General features: G+C 35.8%; 1 protein-coding gene across 3 annotated transcripts in view; it reads left to right on the forward strand.

Moving 5' to 3' along the window:
• LOC124143900 (equilibrative nucleoside transporter 1-like) overlaps positions 1 to 16,614 on the forward strand; it is a 55,819-nt gene that overhangs the window by 14,179 nt on the left and 25,026 nt on the right. For 2 of the 3 annotated variants that reach the window (XM_048393341.1, XM_046513069.2), the window contains exons 2-5: positions 10,382 to 10,593; positions 13,260 to 13,410; positions 14,848 to 14,929; positions 15,538 to 15,686. In XM_048393341.1, coding sequence (XP_048249298.1) covers positions 10,446 to 10,593; positions 13,260 to 13,410; positions 14,848 to 14,929; positions 15,538 to 15,686 — 530 coding nt within the window. In that variant the 5' untranslated portion in view covers positions 10,382 to 10,445. Of the gene's footprint in view, positions 1 to 3,208; positions 3,245 to 10,381; positions 10,594 to 13,259; positions 13,411 to 14,847; positions 14,930 to 15,537; positions 15,687 to 16,614 lie in introns of all 3 variants that reach the window. The other variant, XM_046513068.2, reaches the window with a different exon arrangement.

A 16,614-nucleotide genomic window follows, 5' to 3' on the forward strand; every position in this document is an offset into this window, starting at 1 on the left:
TATTCATTCTATAAGCAAGGGACATAGAGCCACATACCATGCATGTAATAAGTTTCATTAAACAAACTACATGTAGTAACATCTTTTATGCTTTTATGCGGGCACTTGTAGTTTAGTTCTTGCCTCAGTGATTCTACTTGTCCTTGGATGCTTTTTTCAGACCTGTCCAACTTTGTCTCAGTAGAGTTTTGTCTCAATTAGTTATTATTAGCACTCCAACATATACACTATGAGGCGAATACGATATGTGTCACTAATATTGGGTAACAAATACAAATATTTATTCACGAATACAATAACAACATGTACAAGACAGCAGTTGATGTATTATTTATTATGTTCAGTGAAACAATAACAAAATTAATTATTTGACATGGTTTGACCATGTTGACAACTTGACAGTGTTAATTTTTATTATGTCATACATTTATCTATCACACTTATCCAGTTACTAGTGTCTGCTCAAATGCGACAATGACCAGTGACTACATTACAGTTAAAATTAAATATGTAAGAGTTTTGTCATTAAAAAAATCTAGGCATATAATAAGTTCTTATGAATGTTTTTATGTACAGTGTATGTAAATGTACATGACTGCATATTCATGTTTGCAAAAAGAAAATACAGTGATCGCTCGCTACCCGCTACCTTTAGTGTCCAAATAATTGATGAGCACTATTGACGATTAGGCGTATAACTGAGTTAGAGTTGTTGATGACCAACACAACAGTACATGCTCGGCCTGCCTGATGAGATCTACGCCGCTTTCACCTTGCCTCGCCTCACAGAGTTTGAAAAATGATTAGAATATATTGGTTGTTAATGTTTCATAGTGTAAGATATAAATTATCGAGTATTATACGCAGTATAAAACTTCATCGTAGTCCTCCAACAAATTCATGTCAACAAACAGGTGATAACAAACTTGGTCAATAAAAAGGTGAAATTTGAGACAAAACATCACTAGACAGATGATTTACCATTTAAATTGTATTTTCTGTTAGGCATTGCTAGGCATTGTTTTATATGCAGAGATTAAGATTACCTTGTGTATTTTCTCGTAAACTAAGCCGGAAATAGTAATCAGCTGTATACACATTTTCTCGTAAAATCTACTGGTGATTGAGTTAAAAAATACCCAATAATATAAGTTCACAGAATTTTGATGCAATGATCGGAAGAAGAATATCTGGAACTATTATTTTATCAGGAATAAGATAATCCAGTATCATGTTATTTTGGTTGCAGCATTTTTGACTGGTGTTACCTGCTCACAGTAATGTCAATCAGCTGGTAATGTCTGCAGTGGGGGAAAAACATTGTGTCAGTGTAAAACATGAGTTTATTTGAAATGTACATAAATGTACGTCAAGTGATTGCTTAGGTTGAAACATTTCAGTGGTACTTTTTGTGAAGCAAATGAGCAGTACATCACGACAATGCGGCCTACAGCTTAATGCTTTGGTTGACAGTACCATAAGCAAGATCAGGAGCCTTGGTAAACTGACACAAGTTACGCTACTGCATGGCTTATATATATTCTATTTTGCATATCTCGCTCTGTTAAATAACAGACAAGGTCAAGTAAAATGTACTCAGGTCTCGATTTAAGGAACTTGATTAACTTGCACCAATTGCATCTAACATGTCTAGTTGAATCAGAAAAACCCAGGTTGCACCCTGGTTCCATTAATTCCTCCAAGGGCGGTCGGGTAGCCTAGTGGTTAAAGCGTTCGCTTGTCACGCCGAAGACCCGGGTTCCGTTCCCAACATGGGTACAATGTGTGAAGCCCATTTCTGGTGTCCCCCGCCGTGATATTGCTGAAAGCGGCGTAAAACCATACTCACTAATTCCTCCAAGTTGAAACGCAGATACGAAAGCTAGTCTAAATAATTAAAATCTCAGATCACAGTTCGATGACGTCAAGCCTAAGACTGTTGGTTCATGCATAGCAGTGTACGTTATTGAGGGGGTTGTTCAGGTTTTCTCCTATGATATTTGGATCTATCATGTCTGTGGACCCCTATATCTCAAACATTTAACAATTATAACCATGCTCATGATGACAAGTTTTGTTATTTCAATACATGTATGACAAGTGATGACAGGTCATAGTGACCTACTTTTAGTGAGTAACGTATGCAATGTTTGTTGTGACATTGAATTCCACCGAGTGTCATCACGTTTAGTTAATATGCTGGATTGCTCTTTTGAATGTTTTGGAAATACATGTACGTACAACTAATCATGCAGATTTTGAAGGTAAAATTCACTCAAAAGGTCAAATGCTAAATACCGGTATATTATGTTCACAACAACTCGAGATATTTTCATTGTATTATGATGAAATTTGGCCTATATCATCCTTCGGATGAGGCATTGAAGTGGTAAGGTTTTGAACCACCTTCATTTAAGTTAAAGGTCACTGGAATGGTTTTTTTTAAGGTGGATTGACTTCTTTGTGAACTGAAGCAACCCCTGCGTTTGTGTGAAATGTTTATAAGAACTTCCACATATTTTCAACTAGAAATAAAAAATCATGTGTTTGGCTCACGTTAAGGGTCAAGGTCATTAAACCAAATTTCTTATTAACATGTAGATAGAGGCATGGTACTTTCTATGTTAAATTTGTCTTGCATTTGAAGTGTGTTTTACCCAATCTTGAATTATATCATTACACCGGAATTGCATGTAACTTTCTTATTAATGTGACCACATCCTTGGGTTATTTTACATTGGACATGTTTTCCAAACTGGAAGTCATGGCATTAAACTGGAAGTGCAAATTGTATGTTAGCTGGAGGAAAAAAGACGACTATTTATTTGTTTAATAGTTGTTCAATGCCGCACTCAGCAATATTCCAGCTATATAACGGCGGTCTGTAAATAATCAAGTCTGGACCAGACAATCCAGTGATTGATATCATGAGCATCGATCCACGCATTGGGATTGATGACATGCATCAACCAAGTCAGCTAGCCTGACCACCCGATCCCATTAGTCGCCTTTTACGACAAGCAAAGTCGCCTTTAATGGCAAGCATGGGTTGCTGAAGACCTATTCTACCCCAGATCTTCACGAGTCTAAAGAGGACTAAGTTGTACTGCATTTGACAGGCGATCAATGATGAGTATAGATAACTATTGCTGAAGTGAGCTGTCACCTGATTTTGTAAAGTCAAAATGGTTCATGATACATGTTTCAGGTGGGGCTTTGTTATGGGATATTCACTTTGGACAAGGTGGGTATGATGATGCTTCTGTTTGTGCATGTCCTGGAAACGCCTTCCCAGTTTACATTACCACATTCTTCTTTGTTACAACTAACATGCCTAATTGTGAAAGTTAGTTTGGAACAAATGCTGCTGTGATTTATGAGTCCCAAACTGGTTTCATGTTAGTTCTGTTGCATAATCATTTTGATAGCTCACCTGATTAACTGTTGTGAAATCTTCAGCTTGTGTGTTGTTGAATACAATTTTTTTGTCACAACAGCGCACTTGTAGTCATTGTGAAATTACATACTCATATATCAACAAATGACATGAACAAACACTGGTTTCAGGGTTGCACTTCAACGTGTTTTAGAAGCCAGTACTTGCAGACTAAATTGATGTTATCAGCTAGTTATGTTGGTTAATAAACATAATAAAGACAATGACTCACTCACCACTCAGGTTTTTGGATTAACTCTTGCTCAACTATGTCAATAAGCCTTATGATTTTTAAAAGATGTTGCAAAAAGACTTTTAACTTTGGTAATTGTAATACTAATTTAACAATCAAGAATTTTGGTTTGGTTTTCATGTTGTAGTGTAGTGGCAGTTTCTATAGCTGTATCATTCCTAATTACTTGTACCTGTAAGTTATTGTCCAAATGTAGCAGTACACGTGGCATAAAGTAAGAGTACACGCTCGGTCAATCTCCATACTTTTATCATTCCCAGACTTCAACCACACTTAAACACAAAAGTGATTTACAGCAATTTGTGAAATTGCTTGTTTGAATTCCCACATTGAGTTGAAGGAAATCACATGTTTCTCATGTTTATTGCTTAACAATGCACTGCCAAATGCAAAATCAATATTCAGCACTTTGTGAGCAGATGGCATAGTAGGAAGAAATGTTTATAGATTAAAGCTGGTCAATCCAGATGTCACAATTTCTCACAAACAACTGTAGCTTTTTTTGGAAGCGTGTTATGCTTTGAGCTTAAGTTTTAGAATCAAGGTAACCATTTTCAACCAGATTTAAATGATTCACTCTTTATTTCATGTTAGCATTATCATTGCCATGATTATTTAATCATAATACCATATTTGCCATAATGGGTGCCCCAGGCATTTAATAATTGACAAAGGGGGTGCTTATCAAAACCATACACAAGAAGTTAAATCTGTTTTTCGAGATCAAGCAGTAGTGAAAAAACTTAGTTCAAATGTTAATAAAACTAAAACTGTTTAGATAATAGTTACAAGACAAGAACCGCTTCTAATTCTATGCTGCAACTTTCAGGGAAAATATCAATTATATACACAAGAAAAGTGTCCTGTCCTGTAAATTTTCAACCTTTGGAATGGATGCTTATTCTAGGAATTGGCCAGGTGACACCTACTGGAGCAGGGTACTTGATACAGTGAATACAGTATGTGAGAGAGATTGCTGGATCTCTTACACAACACTAACTATGCTAGTTTCACTGTCCAGAACTTGTCATTTGTATTATCTCTGTAGGTTTAAGTGTTAATACATGAACTTTTGTTTGTTGTTCTTACTAGACTCCTGTCTAAATTTGACTAGTCTTGGGCTTCAATTTGTCCTCAAGCCAAGCATGCTAGTGTGGTAATGTGACCTTGTGACTAAAGTCTCAGACGGATAATGCTGATGTTGTCAACATATACTTATTGATATGTATGCTCCAGCTGTCGCACCTCGGACATTCTTAACTGAGGTTTCTGGAAAAGGAATGACATTATCATGTGATTATGCTTGGGTTTAGATAGTGTTTGCAGTTATAGTGTCCCAATAGAACATGCTCACAAATATTTGGCTCGACAACTTAATTGCAATGCAGAACTCACTTTTGCTATACCTTATCACCTTTCTTTTAAATGATCACCAAAAGTATGCCGTTGCAGTGTGAAAATGCTGTGAAGTAGGGCTGTGTTATTAACACTCAACCTTGCCATTGTGAGAACATCAGTTAATTTATTAACATGACATGAAATTTATTTCAGCTGACATGACTGACAGCAAGAGAGTAAATAACCAAGTTCTTAAAAATGGTATGTTCACCAGTGCAAATATCACTTCATGCGCATCGGTGTATTGATTATAGAGGTGTAACCATGGTAACAATATGTCGGTGCACCGGTGCATCATGAGTTTTCATGCATCGATACGATACACGATACATTTTTTTCCGTATCGATAATAGACATTACATTACTGCCCCAGCGTTTTTGTCAGTCAAAAATTGCAAACTGTGTTGGAATTAAGTTCACTACTATAAAGAGCCGCAATAAACAAGTATCTACAGCTAGCTTTTCCTTTTGAACCTGCTCTGAAATATTTATGGTTATGATGTTTTCACACAATTTGACGTAAATATGCATATCCCGACAGGTATCGTATAACGACCTTTGTCAACTGATTTCGTTATCAACTTATTTATTACAATAGTGGCAATGTTAGGTGAAGATTCTACACTGAAGAAATTATCCTTGTTCATCACACCAACTTCTAATTGCCAAGTGATAATTACTAGATTCAGGCATCATTGTAGTAGTTTCTGTTGCAGATTACAGGCACTTGATTACAGCTAATAGTTATACTGGATAATTATATGCTTGTTTCACTGTTAATAATTGTTAATTGTGACAGCAGTCACACCACAAACACTGTGTAATGGATATTACTGCACAACTGTATGGTACAAGTGTTGTATGTACTTGGTTTCTCCCATAACAGGGCTTGATCTTCAATCGCCAGCAGTGGTTTATTCGCAGTGGTTTATTTTTTTTCACCCAATCTGATTGGCTGGCTGAGAGTGGAGAGTTGTGTCATCGTGTTTTGATTGGCTGGCTAAAAATAATTGACTGCACTATTTTCGGATCGGGGATACCCGAGGTCGTCTAGTACAGGAAATCCCCAGCTGGCAAAATATTACCGTAGTGGCAATGTTTCCATTGCCGAAAGTTGATGACGGAGAGACAGTTTGTGGGGGAAAAAGGGGTGTGATATGTGGAGATATATCAGAGAATTTCGGCTTCCCAATGTACCAGATTCAGTTGCAGAATGAGAAAACGGTAACCGAAGCGAGATACCGCATCGATATCACGGGAGCAGGGGAGCAACTTCGGTACATTCTTTACTGGGCGTTTTCAAGGCTAATAACAAAGCTCATGAAACAGTTAATTAATTCATGTAAAAATACCGATGAAATAGTGAAACAAACCATATTGTTGGGTATTTTTAAAAAAAACAACTGTCAACCACATAAATTTCGGCCACGTTACAACAAAGTGTTGATCTAGAGCTGATCGATCAAAAACATATTTCATAGATCTATTAAAATAATTGAGACTTAAATTTCATATTTTAAGAAAATAAACACTCAGATAATTTGGATCTAGAGCAATACTCAATTTTAATGCAGGAAACGATCAATCTTTGCCGGACGGACCGTACATCTCACGACCAAGATGTTTTTCAACCACAGCAGTTGTTTCCCCTTTCAACAGGTGGAGTTTACCCAGATCAATATAATTAATGTATTTTGGCCTATAATTATTTGGTATTTTTTATTAGTTTTAGGTAGAAACTCAATATCACAGTCAATTATTTTCAGAATTTACAGACAATACAGAGTATTAAGACATGTAGAATTAGGTTTGTCTCAAGTATATTCTTTAAACCAAAGATTTATTATTTTCCATGATTACTGAAAAAACCCACTTCTTTAGAAATGCAATTGTTATATTATCATAGCAGATAAAGAGTCCCAATATGCATAGCTAGCTTAATTTTAATGATAATTATTTAGCATTTCTTGGGATGATAAACTGGTCATATGACAAAATAAGAAATGTATTTTTATTTATTATTCTCCTATTACAAGGTTTACAGTGGTTTATTTTTTTCACATAATCTAATTGGCTGCCTGGGAGTGGAAAGTTGTGTCGCTATTTTAATCAGAGACCTTAAATTATTCTAATGTGTAAATTTTCAGAACATGGTAAGTAAAGAAAAACTGAAATTTATGGGTGATGAAGAAATGACCAACAAGAGGTCCTCTTATTACATTTTACCATAAACCCCATTTCTTTACATTAGCATATCTAATTTAAATTTTAATACTTTTTGCCAAAAAAAATCACATATGAACAGGTCACTAAAATACATATTTATTATTATGTCTTGTTTTCATGAAGATAAAAACAATTTTTAAGAACATGTTAATTTTAAATTAGCTTATCAGTAAGTCTTAACTTCTAATCTGATAAAATAACAAAAGAATAAAGTTTGGAGGTAACTGTTGCAGTAAAATTACAATGTAAAATTACAAGGGTATTAAAATGCAAATATTTGTAGAACTACTGAAATGATAATTTATTGTTTACATACTACCCTATGTAATTATGTTTCACACACAAAAAATTATTGTGCTTGTCAAATTCACATTGTTTCTTGTCATTCACAAATATGGGGAAATTAGATGACTCATTTTGTAACATTTGGTGTCATGATGTTCAATATTATGTTCAAAAGAAAAACTGTCCACTGAAAAAGGTTTTTTTTATATCATAAAAACACATGGGCTCACAATGTTCAGGAACAAAAATAATTTTAAAAAAGATTACATGAAATATTCATCATTTTACACATTAAATTATTCACTGTAAAACTAGTATTAAAGAGGTAAATTCGTCCAAAAATATTACAATCGATTGAAGCATTTGAGAAGACGTAATCAGCTGATCAGTTGCCTGAGTTGGTAATCATAGAATCTTGCCTGATCAATCCTGCTGACAGTTCCTTTGGGCACTTGTTTTTCGTTAACAATAGTTCACAATATATAAGAAAATATTTAATTTCCTCTTAATTGGGTTTATAACATTTGTTTCTAGCGAACAAATAAACGAATAACGTATTTACATACACTAAAAATGTGGGCCTATTTAGTGTTGCGCATTGATAATGAAAGTCACGGCGAGACGAATGCAAATAAAGTTATGGGCCGAGAAATCCAAAACCATTAACAAATACCAAATCACATTACTAATTCTCAAAACGTTACCCTCATCAGCTTTTAATAGTTAACAAAAAACATAACATGAATGCTAACAAGTGGCTTGCCTGTCACGGAAAATTCGTGTGAGTTGTCTTCGCTAGATCCTTTTTACCTGTTTATGGTACAGTTGTCTTACTGAGCATATTCGAAAACGAGGCTGGGGGGAATCCCGAGTGGTTACTAAACACGGGAAATCTTCAACTACGAGCTCTACTTTTTATGGCATATTGTTATGGGAGCAACCGAACACAGTGGTTAATCCTCTATATAAACAATCATTCCACGAAGCTGTTACTATTTATGCATGCATTTCTTACCTGATGATGTGAACCGTTGCTGATTACAATTATTAACAGCTGTTTCTCCCGCGAGAAGGTCAAGATTGTTATTGCATTAGATTTCTACTCCTTTTTTTTTGGATGAAAATGTGCCGGCATGACCATTAAGGCTGTGCCGTATTACCGGTACACTGGTATATTCTTCAGCAATACGTATTGTGATATGTTTGTAATTGTAGCAATATATTGGGGCTAATATGAATAAGTATGTTTATGTGTTCCTTATCAATATGGAGATGGGAAATAGTATCTTTCTGATACAACTTGCCTCTGATCTTTTTAGCATGTACACATCACAACAATAGCCCATCCGGGGGGCTCTCTATACCGAGAGTATAACAAAGGTGTCACACGTTTGGAAGGAGCTTGCGCTTCCATGAGACCATTTATCTCCCTTGATTGTTGCCCAGGGATACAAAATGTAAATTGGCAATATATTGCAATACTTATCTCAATACAGGTTAAGGTATGGCAATATATTGCAATAAAAAATCCAGGTCAATACACAGCCCTAATGACCATGATTACACCTTTTGCATGTTTTGTGACACTCTTTGATGCAGGTTTAATCATTGTTACTTTTAGCCCTGAGCTGAGTGAAGACTCCGAGGCAGTGTAACTCATATCACCATGATTTCCTTATCATTCTTTTGTCATCAGAGTACTTGGGGTTTAGTTCTGTCATATTTGAATCTGGGGTTCACCAAAATATTTTACTTTCAGAAAAAAAGTAAGGGTTATGATTGGACTAGTGGTGTAAGCGATACATTGTTGTTTCCCGATGTGAGGCCACATCGATTTACAACCCCAGTATCAAAATTCATTACATTACAATTTTCTTTGGTGTAAAACACATCAATAATAACAGAAACAGTTCAATGATCAGACTACACAGATTCTCTAGTATGTCCAGGTTGGCTATAGTTAGCGTAACATTCACAGTGCCCTATAGCCTGTATGTTTCTGCCCTACAATATCCCATCTTCGATCCCTGAAATTTAAAAACAAATGATTCAGGGTTGTTTCACCTGCAAAAGAAAGAATATCAAATTATGAAATAAGATTACCGTATGTGGATACAAATTGTATCACATTGAGGCCTGCTCAGAAGCTGATATTCGGCACCAAGTCTGCAGCAAATGTCATTAATCATTCCAGGATTAGAATTTTAAATTTCACTGTTATAGAGATTAAGATTATTTTGAATATATATAACTTACAACTAATTTTATGGCTTTGTTGTAGAGGTATACCATATTTCACTGATAAAAGGACAAAGCGAGAGAAACAGGTTTTAATGCTTAGTTTTATGTCATTGAATTGAATTCAATCTTAAATTACAATGTTCAAAAATCCCACTTTTGAAAAAAAAAATTAAAGTAAATCACTGTCCTTGCTAGCAGACATGCTATTTTTGATACAAAATTTATGGAAAAAAATGTGTTAAGCATGCTAGATTCCTGCGTCAATCATCATTGATCATGTCAAGAGCCTTACAATTTTAATTGTTGCATATCAATCATATGACAATTGTATCATGTCTAACCAGTGAGAATAGCGTACACAAGGTAAGGGTATTATTGATTGATAAAAACAGCTCTTACTTGTTAAGATGATTATTCAGTGACATGTCACTTTCCCTTCAGTTTGTGCATGTTTTAAGTGCTTTGTCACAACTGTCATTTCAGGGTGAACTTGGTTTGGAATTTTGAAATGACCTGAAAACCTGACTGTATTGTATTTTCAGATGTATGCTGTGATGGAACTGTAGTGGAAGCTGATCTTTGTTCAGGATATAATTATCATTAGCCATGACGTCACGCAACAGAGCACAAGGGGAATCACTCCCCCTCTCAACTTTCGGAAAACGGGGTGGGGACGAAGAGGGCACTCATGTTGTCACCAACAGTCTGTATGCGAATCCGTGGAAAAATTCACCAAACCGAAATGGCACACCAGGTGAGATTGAATAACTGATTTTGCATTACCAATAATGCAGTCTGTGGCAAAAGCTTTTGAGTCTACTTTCCCAGTTTGTATTTTGGCATTATTTTCAGTAGATTTTAGTCTGAGTCAGAGATCCAGAAATATTTTTTTGCCAATTGGACATTTGCATTTTGGTCACGCCCACCTCATATCTGAGGTGCTGGATGTATGAACAAAAACAATAAACTCAAGTGTCACTTTCATAGCATATATATTGTTCTGTCGCTATTCCGCCCTTCAATACCTCAGGTTATAGCACGCGGTAACAATTGGCGCCCAAAATTGACTTACATTTTTAATAAACTCAATTTTATCTCAAAAAACGGAAATACCAGTAAAAAAATCTGAACTGAAATATGCAATCCCATTATTATGCTATCCAGTTATAAAATCGTGTTCATTGTATATCTGGACTTATGTTTGTAATGTATTTTTCTCAGTTTTATTCTAAATTTCATTCCATATTGATCGCACAACTCACCCTTACTGACAGCAACCACGGTCAGATTACCGCTTTTGACGCCTTGGACTAGAATATGCAGATCTGTCTTGACCGGAAGATATTTTACTAGCCTCTGGCTTTTGGCTAAAATCACAGACTAATGATGTTGAAGACTATAGTTGCAGTCATGACATTAACCATGTTAACAGTTATTTAAATATTTAACTTGTTGACGAGGTCCTGAACTTAAATTTTCTTGTCTTGATCATATTGAACCTGTTGACAAGGTTTTGACTTGAATGTTTTGAAAATACCTTCATGGCATTATTGTATTGCTTTGACATGGCTTTGAATATTGCATTTATCATTAATTGAAAACATCATTTATCATGTTCATACAAAATATGTTCATCGCAAATGCACATATTTCCTTACTTTTACAAGTATCTAAAAACAAATTTGAATGTCAATCATCAATTATTTACTGAATTTGTAAGCATGTTTAGGGCGTTTTTAGCTGTTAATTTCTGCCTTTACAAAAGACCTTTGACCTGGAGGTGTAACATTGTTAGGTGAACATTGCATATTTCCTTGTTGAGCAATAAATGCTTGCATTGGAGGCAGGTACTTGATGCATCGGCTATATAAACTGTACATTCTTGACAGGTAGATTGTAAGTTAATGTTAACATGGTTCAGTGAACATTTAATACTGGAGGCATTTCTGGATATTTCTGGATGTCAAATATCCCGACAATTGACAAGTCCCATTTCCGTATGTCGAAGTGGGAGAGATATGACAATCAGTACTCGGAGAAGGTAGAGATAATTGAAGTGAGGATTGTGAGAATATGCAGGAAATATTAAACTTAAGCCCTCTGTTCATAAAATGGATTTGTCTGACATTTCCAAGGTTGGATTCTATGTAGGGCGTCATCTTCATTAAAATTTAGGTGAATATTTTTAAAGCTTGTACATTTTATCAACATCCTTAAAGAGGTTGTACATAATTTTGATATCTCATATAAGAAATAAACGACCCTGTAATTACAGACAGGGAGAAAATGACCATGTGTAAACAAAATATATATATGAAGCCTACCTTCTGAAGCCAAAGAACGCCTGTTGTGCCTTGTGGCATACTTACAGAAACCCCAACGTTTAAACAAAATATATATCTGAAGCCTACCCTTTTAAGCCAAAGAATACCTGTTGTACCTTGTGGCATACTTAAAGAAACCCCAACATTTCTACCCCTGTAATTACAGACAGGGAGGAAATGACCATGTGTAAACAAAATATATATATGAAGCCTACCCTTGGAAGCCAAAGAATGCCTGTTGTGCCTTGTGGCACATTCAGCCTTGACAGGGACGTACTGGCACTTGGATTACAAGGAGTAATCCTCTTTTAAAATAATCTTACGCTCCAGTTACTCTGAATGAGTTATGATGCGTAGAGATGTGGAAATCTAAAGAAAGCTTGTTTTAGCTGGAGCACCTAAAACTGTCAAAATCTAATACTTGTCCATTTACCATGTTTACCACCTGTGTTTTGCAGTCATGTCTGTTCAGTCACTGGGTGTAGATGCAATTGACAATGTCCCCTTGTCATACGTCTTTGGTATTAATGAAAAGAAGCAAATTAAGACTGCATGCTACATGTACTACCACACATGAATAATTAATTAAGAGCTTACTAGACAGGAACCCTGTCGGACATATTGCTTGTCTTCATTATAGCCCTGTAGGTTAGAGTAGGTCCCCAGTTTCCCAGTATCCCATGCCTGTTGTAACAGTTCACTTAGTAGGGGCATGTAGTCATTGTAATAGCCATGATAGCAAGACCCTGTAGAGAATCTTGGTGAGAATAGGTTCTCAGCAACCTATGCTTGTCATAAGAAGCGAAAAAATGGGTCGGGTTGTCAGGATCAGTGACTTGGTTGATTGTGTGTCATGATACCCTGACGTGGTTACCACAGCATTTAAGTATTAATCCTGCTTCAAAATTTTATAGACCATGTAGACAACTAAATGAGTGAGTGAGTTTCACGCCACAACGTCACATCGTCATTATTTCTGACATAGTGACGAGAGTTGCATGAATAACATGCAAAGTTGCTTGCCATGATCAGCTGCTGATCATCATGATGTTGTCAACTTGAAAGAAGACTCAATAGAAATGTGAAATGTTTTCAGATGGTGGCACCTCAGAGGAGCGACTTCGTTTCCTACCCCCTCCAGTAAAACTGGACCCTGGTTGGGAGGCAACGGATCGCAACCCAGATGAACTCAACTTCCGTCTTCAGACTAAAGTGGAAGAACTAGAAAAACAGCAGCCATCAGACAGGTAGGCTGAAACTGACAGGTTATTCAATTGATTTGTTTGTGGAAAACAATGTTATTGATATCTGCCATTGAAACACCAGCCAAACAAGCTGTTTATTTTTAAACTTATCCTATCTCCCACTATGCATTTCTTCTTTCTGCTTTGATCTTAAATGGAAACGGCTTGAACAAAGTTTCCAGCTTCTGAAAAACAATTTACACGACCAGATTACTTGATAGAAAGTAAAAATTAATTCAGAAGTATTTATCAGAAGATATTCATTTATTCTTTAGTCTTGTTAAACCCAACTCACTCACTCACTCACTCACTCACTCACTCACTCACTCACTCACTATTGTTGAAGCCAAATATATCATCAACATGATCAAGTGACGTTTTCATAACTACATAATTACAGTGATCCCTTGCTACAACGCTACCTTCGGGGTCCAAATAATTGATGAGCGTTATAGATGATCAGTGGTTCAAGGTCGAGTCGTAGGTGGTAGATGACCAACAAAACCGTATACATGCTCTGCCTACCTAACACGATCTACGTTGCACATTTCAGAGTTTCCAAAAAGATTAGAATAGAAGTTATTTATGATTCATAGAGTAAAAAAAGATTTATCGAGTATAATATGCGCTTTCAAAAAAACCAACACATCGCAGGTAGATCTATAACAAACTTGGCCAATAAAAGTATGAAATTTGATATAAAACATCACTAGACATGATGATTTACCATTTAAAATGTATTTCCTGCTCTCAAAGGCAGATTGTATGCAGGATATTTTTTGACGTATGGAACGATTTTGACCAGTCACCCTAGGGACTTCCTGCGCAACATGTATTTCGATTTCGAAAACTTTATGGTAACATTTAATTGTCAAACTGCCTCAAATATGACTTTTAGCGAGTCATGGTACGGCATTTATGGTATGTGTAACCATTCTCTTGCAACTAGTTCGTTTCAAGGCGTCAATAGCCAGATAGCGGTAATCTGACAGTGGTTGTTGTTAATAACGGTGAGTTGTGCGATCCACTGATCACTTCGGATACGATTTTGCTGAAATTATTGTAAACATTATCATGATTATTATAATTATTGAATGAAATTTTGAATATAATTAAAACATATATATTGCAAACATTAGTCCAGATAAACAATGAACATTTTTTTTTATTACCAGATATTATAATAATAGGATTCAATTGCGTGTTTCAGTTTGGATTTGTTGACTGGTATTTCCGGTGTTACCTGATTGCGGTGATCAGCTGATAATGTTTTCTGAGATGGAGGAAAACATCGTGTCATTGGAAAACTTGAGTTTCTTGAAAATGTTTGTAAATTTTAGGAGCCATGCTTTACCATGCGCTATAACCGAGTTAGCGCTATATTGAAGGGCGCAATAATGAGTGAACACTGTATTATATATGAACTTTGTTTTGTTACAGGTTTTTCCTGGTATACATTATAATGGTTATTCATGGAATAGGAATCCTGATGCCTTGGAATATGTTCATAAATGCCAAAGATGTAAGTGCTACAAGTTGTTACATTTTTTTGTATGCTGAGATATATTTGGGTGTTTGGAAAGAGCTGCGTCCAAGTTTCTTTGGAATTACCGTAGAGCATGTGCCATCACATTTTCAATAGTAGGAAACGAAACCTAGAGTACTGTCAACTGGTGACCATGCTGGCCCCCAAAATGTATTCTTATTTATGATATGAATATATTCTTTTTGTTCATCATGTTCATGTGTTTTGCGTTTAAGCTTAATTCACAATAGTTTTCAGAAAACCTTGATTTTTTTTGCTGTATGTACTCTCTCAGGTGGAATTTCTCCACATATAACTGACCACATATAAGCCCAAACCCCACAGACAGCACGTGATATTTCCTTATCAGAGATTAGTGGCCCTGTAATCATCGTAAGGGTCATAATGAAAAACATCAGCTATTAGTGTGATTAGTTATGTATGAAGTACTGAAGTACTGTTGCAGCGTTACTAACAAACAAACATGATTATAACCTGCAACTTAATCATGTTATTCGCAGAAGCAAATTTATTATCACTTAAATGGCTACACTTACAGTTCATTTGGAAAGTATAAAAATTATACATTATTTTGTCTTTTTCAGTATTTTGAGAATTTCAAGTTGAATTCGACCGAGACCTCAAATGACAGAGTAGCTGAGTACAGCAAGAACTTCATGAGCTATGTAGGAATCTTCTCACAGGTGCCCAATGTATTGATGAGTGCGTTCAACCTCTTCTGTCAGTGTGGAAGGTAACACTTGTGCTTCTTGTACTACTACCAGTATGCAACAAGTAGAACAATGCAGACCTGATGCGTACCTCAGTCTTTGATCTCAGCCACTATTCTGAAGCCCTGAGTCTTGTAAAATTTCTCTTGTAAGCAATACAAATATAAGTCCATACATTAACACTAAGATTTAGTGATGTTAAGTGACAGGTTCGTGCTTGCAGACTCAAAAGTTTTAGGCACAGACTGGTACCTTTACTAAACATCATGATGATATTATTGACTGCCTTGTATAATTTGGCATGATGCTAGAGCCCCAAAAGTGCCATCTCCTTTCCTTGACAGAAGTTGTTAGGGAATTAGTTCAGTCAGTAATTTTGGCCTCAGGAAGAGGTCTCTATCTCAGGATCCACTACGAAGGAGTATTGTGCCAGATTTGTTTGTGCTGTAAACCGGTACAGCAAGACAATTTTAACATTCAGGATTAGATGCAGCCCCATGTTTGCTAGACTATTGCTTAGTCCCTGAAAATATATAAGTTTGATAGATACAAGCAACTACATGTAAATTGAAAAGGAGCCCCAATGAGATGGGAGATTCAGAACCTGTGGAAAATCTAGACTTGCTACATTTAGGGCTATAGAAATACAGTAAGGGATTGGCAAAAGAGAAAATAATATGGTAAAGGGACTCTGCTGCCGACTAGAACAAGACACTTTAAAATAAACATTGTCATGACCAGCAGTTCCCTAGTTAAGAAACATTGTATACCTAGACAACATCTGGTGTGTATTAGACATGTGTTTGATGATACTGTGGCCCAGAATTGTTATTGTTGGATCTCAAGGAAAAAGCTTTCACAGTTACCATGTCTATCTCACTATAACAATTAGAAGCCTAATCATTACCTAATACACGGTAGATGATACCAGAATATAATTTATTTCAATTC

Source organism: Haliotis rufescens, unplaced genomic scaffold (genome assembly GCF_023055435.1).
Source record: "Haliotis rufescens isolate VD_foot unplaced genomic scaffold, xgHalRufe1.0.p SCAF_12, whole genome shotgun sequence".
Taxonomy (NCBI): Eukaryota; Metazoa; Mollusca; class Gastropoda; order Lepetellida; family Haliotidae; genus Haliotis; species Haliotis rufescens.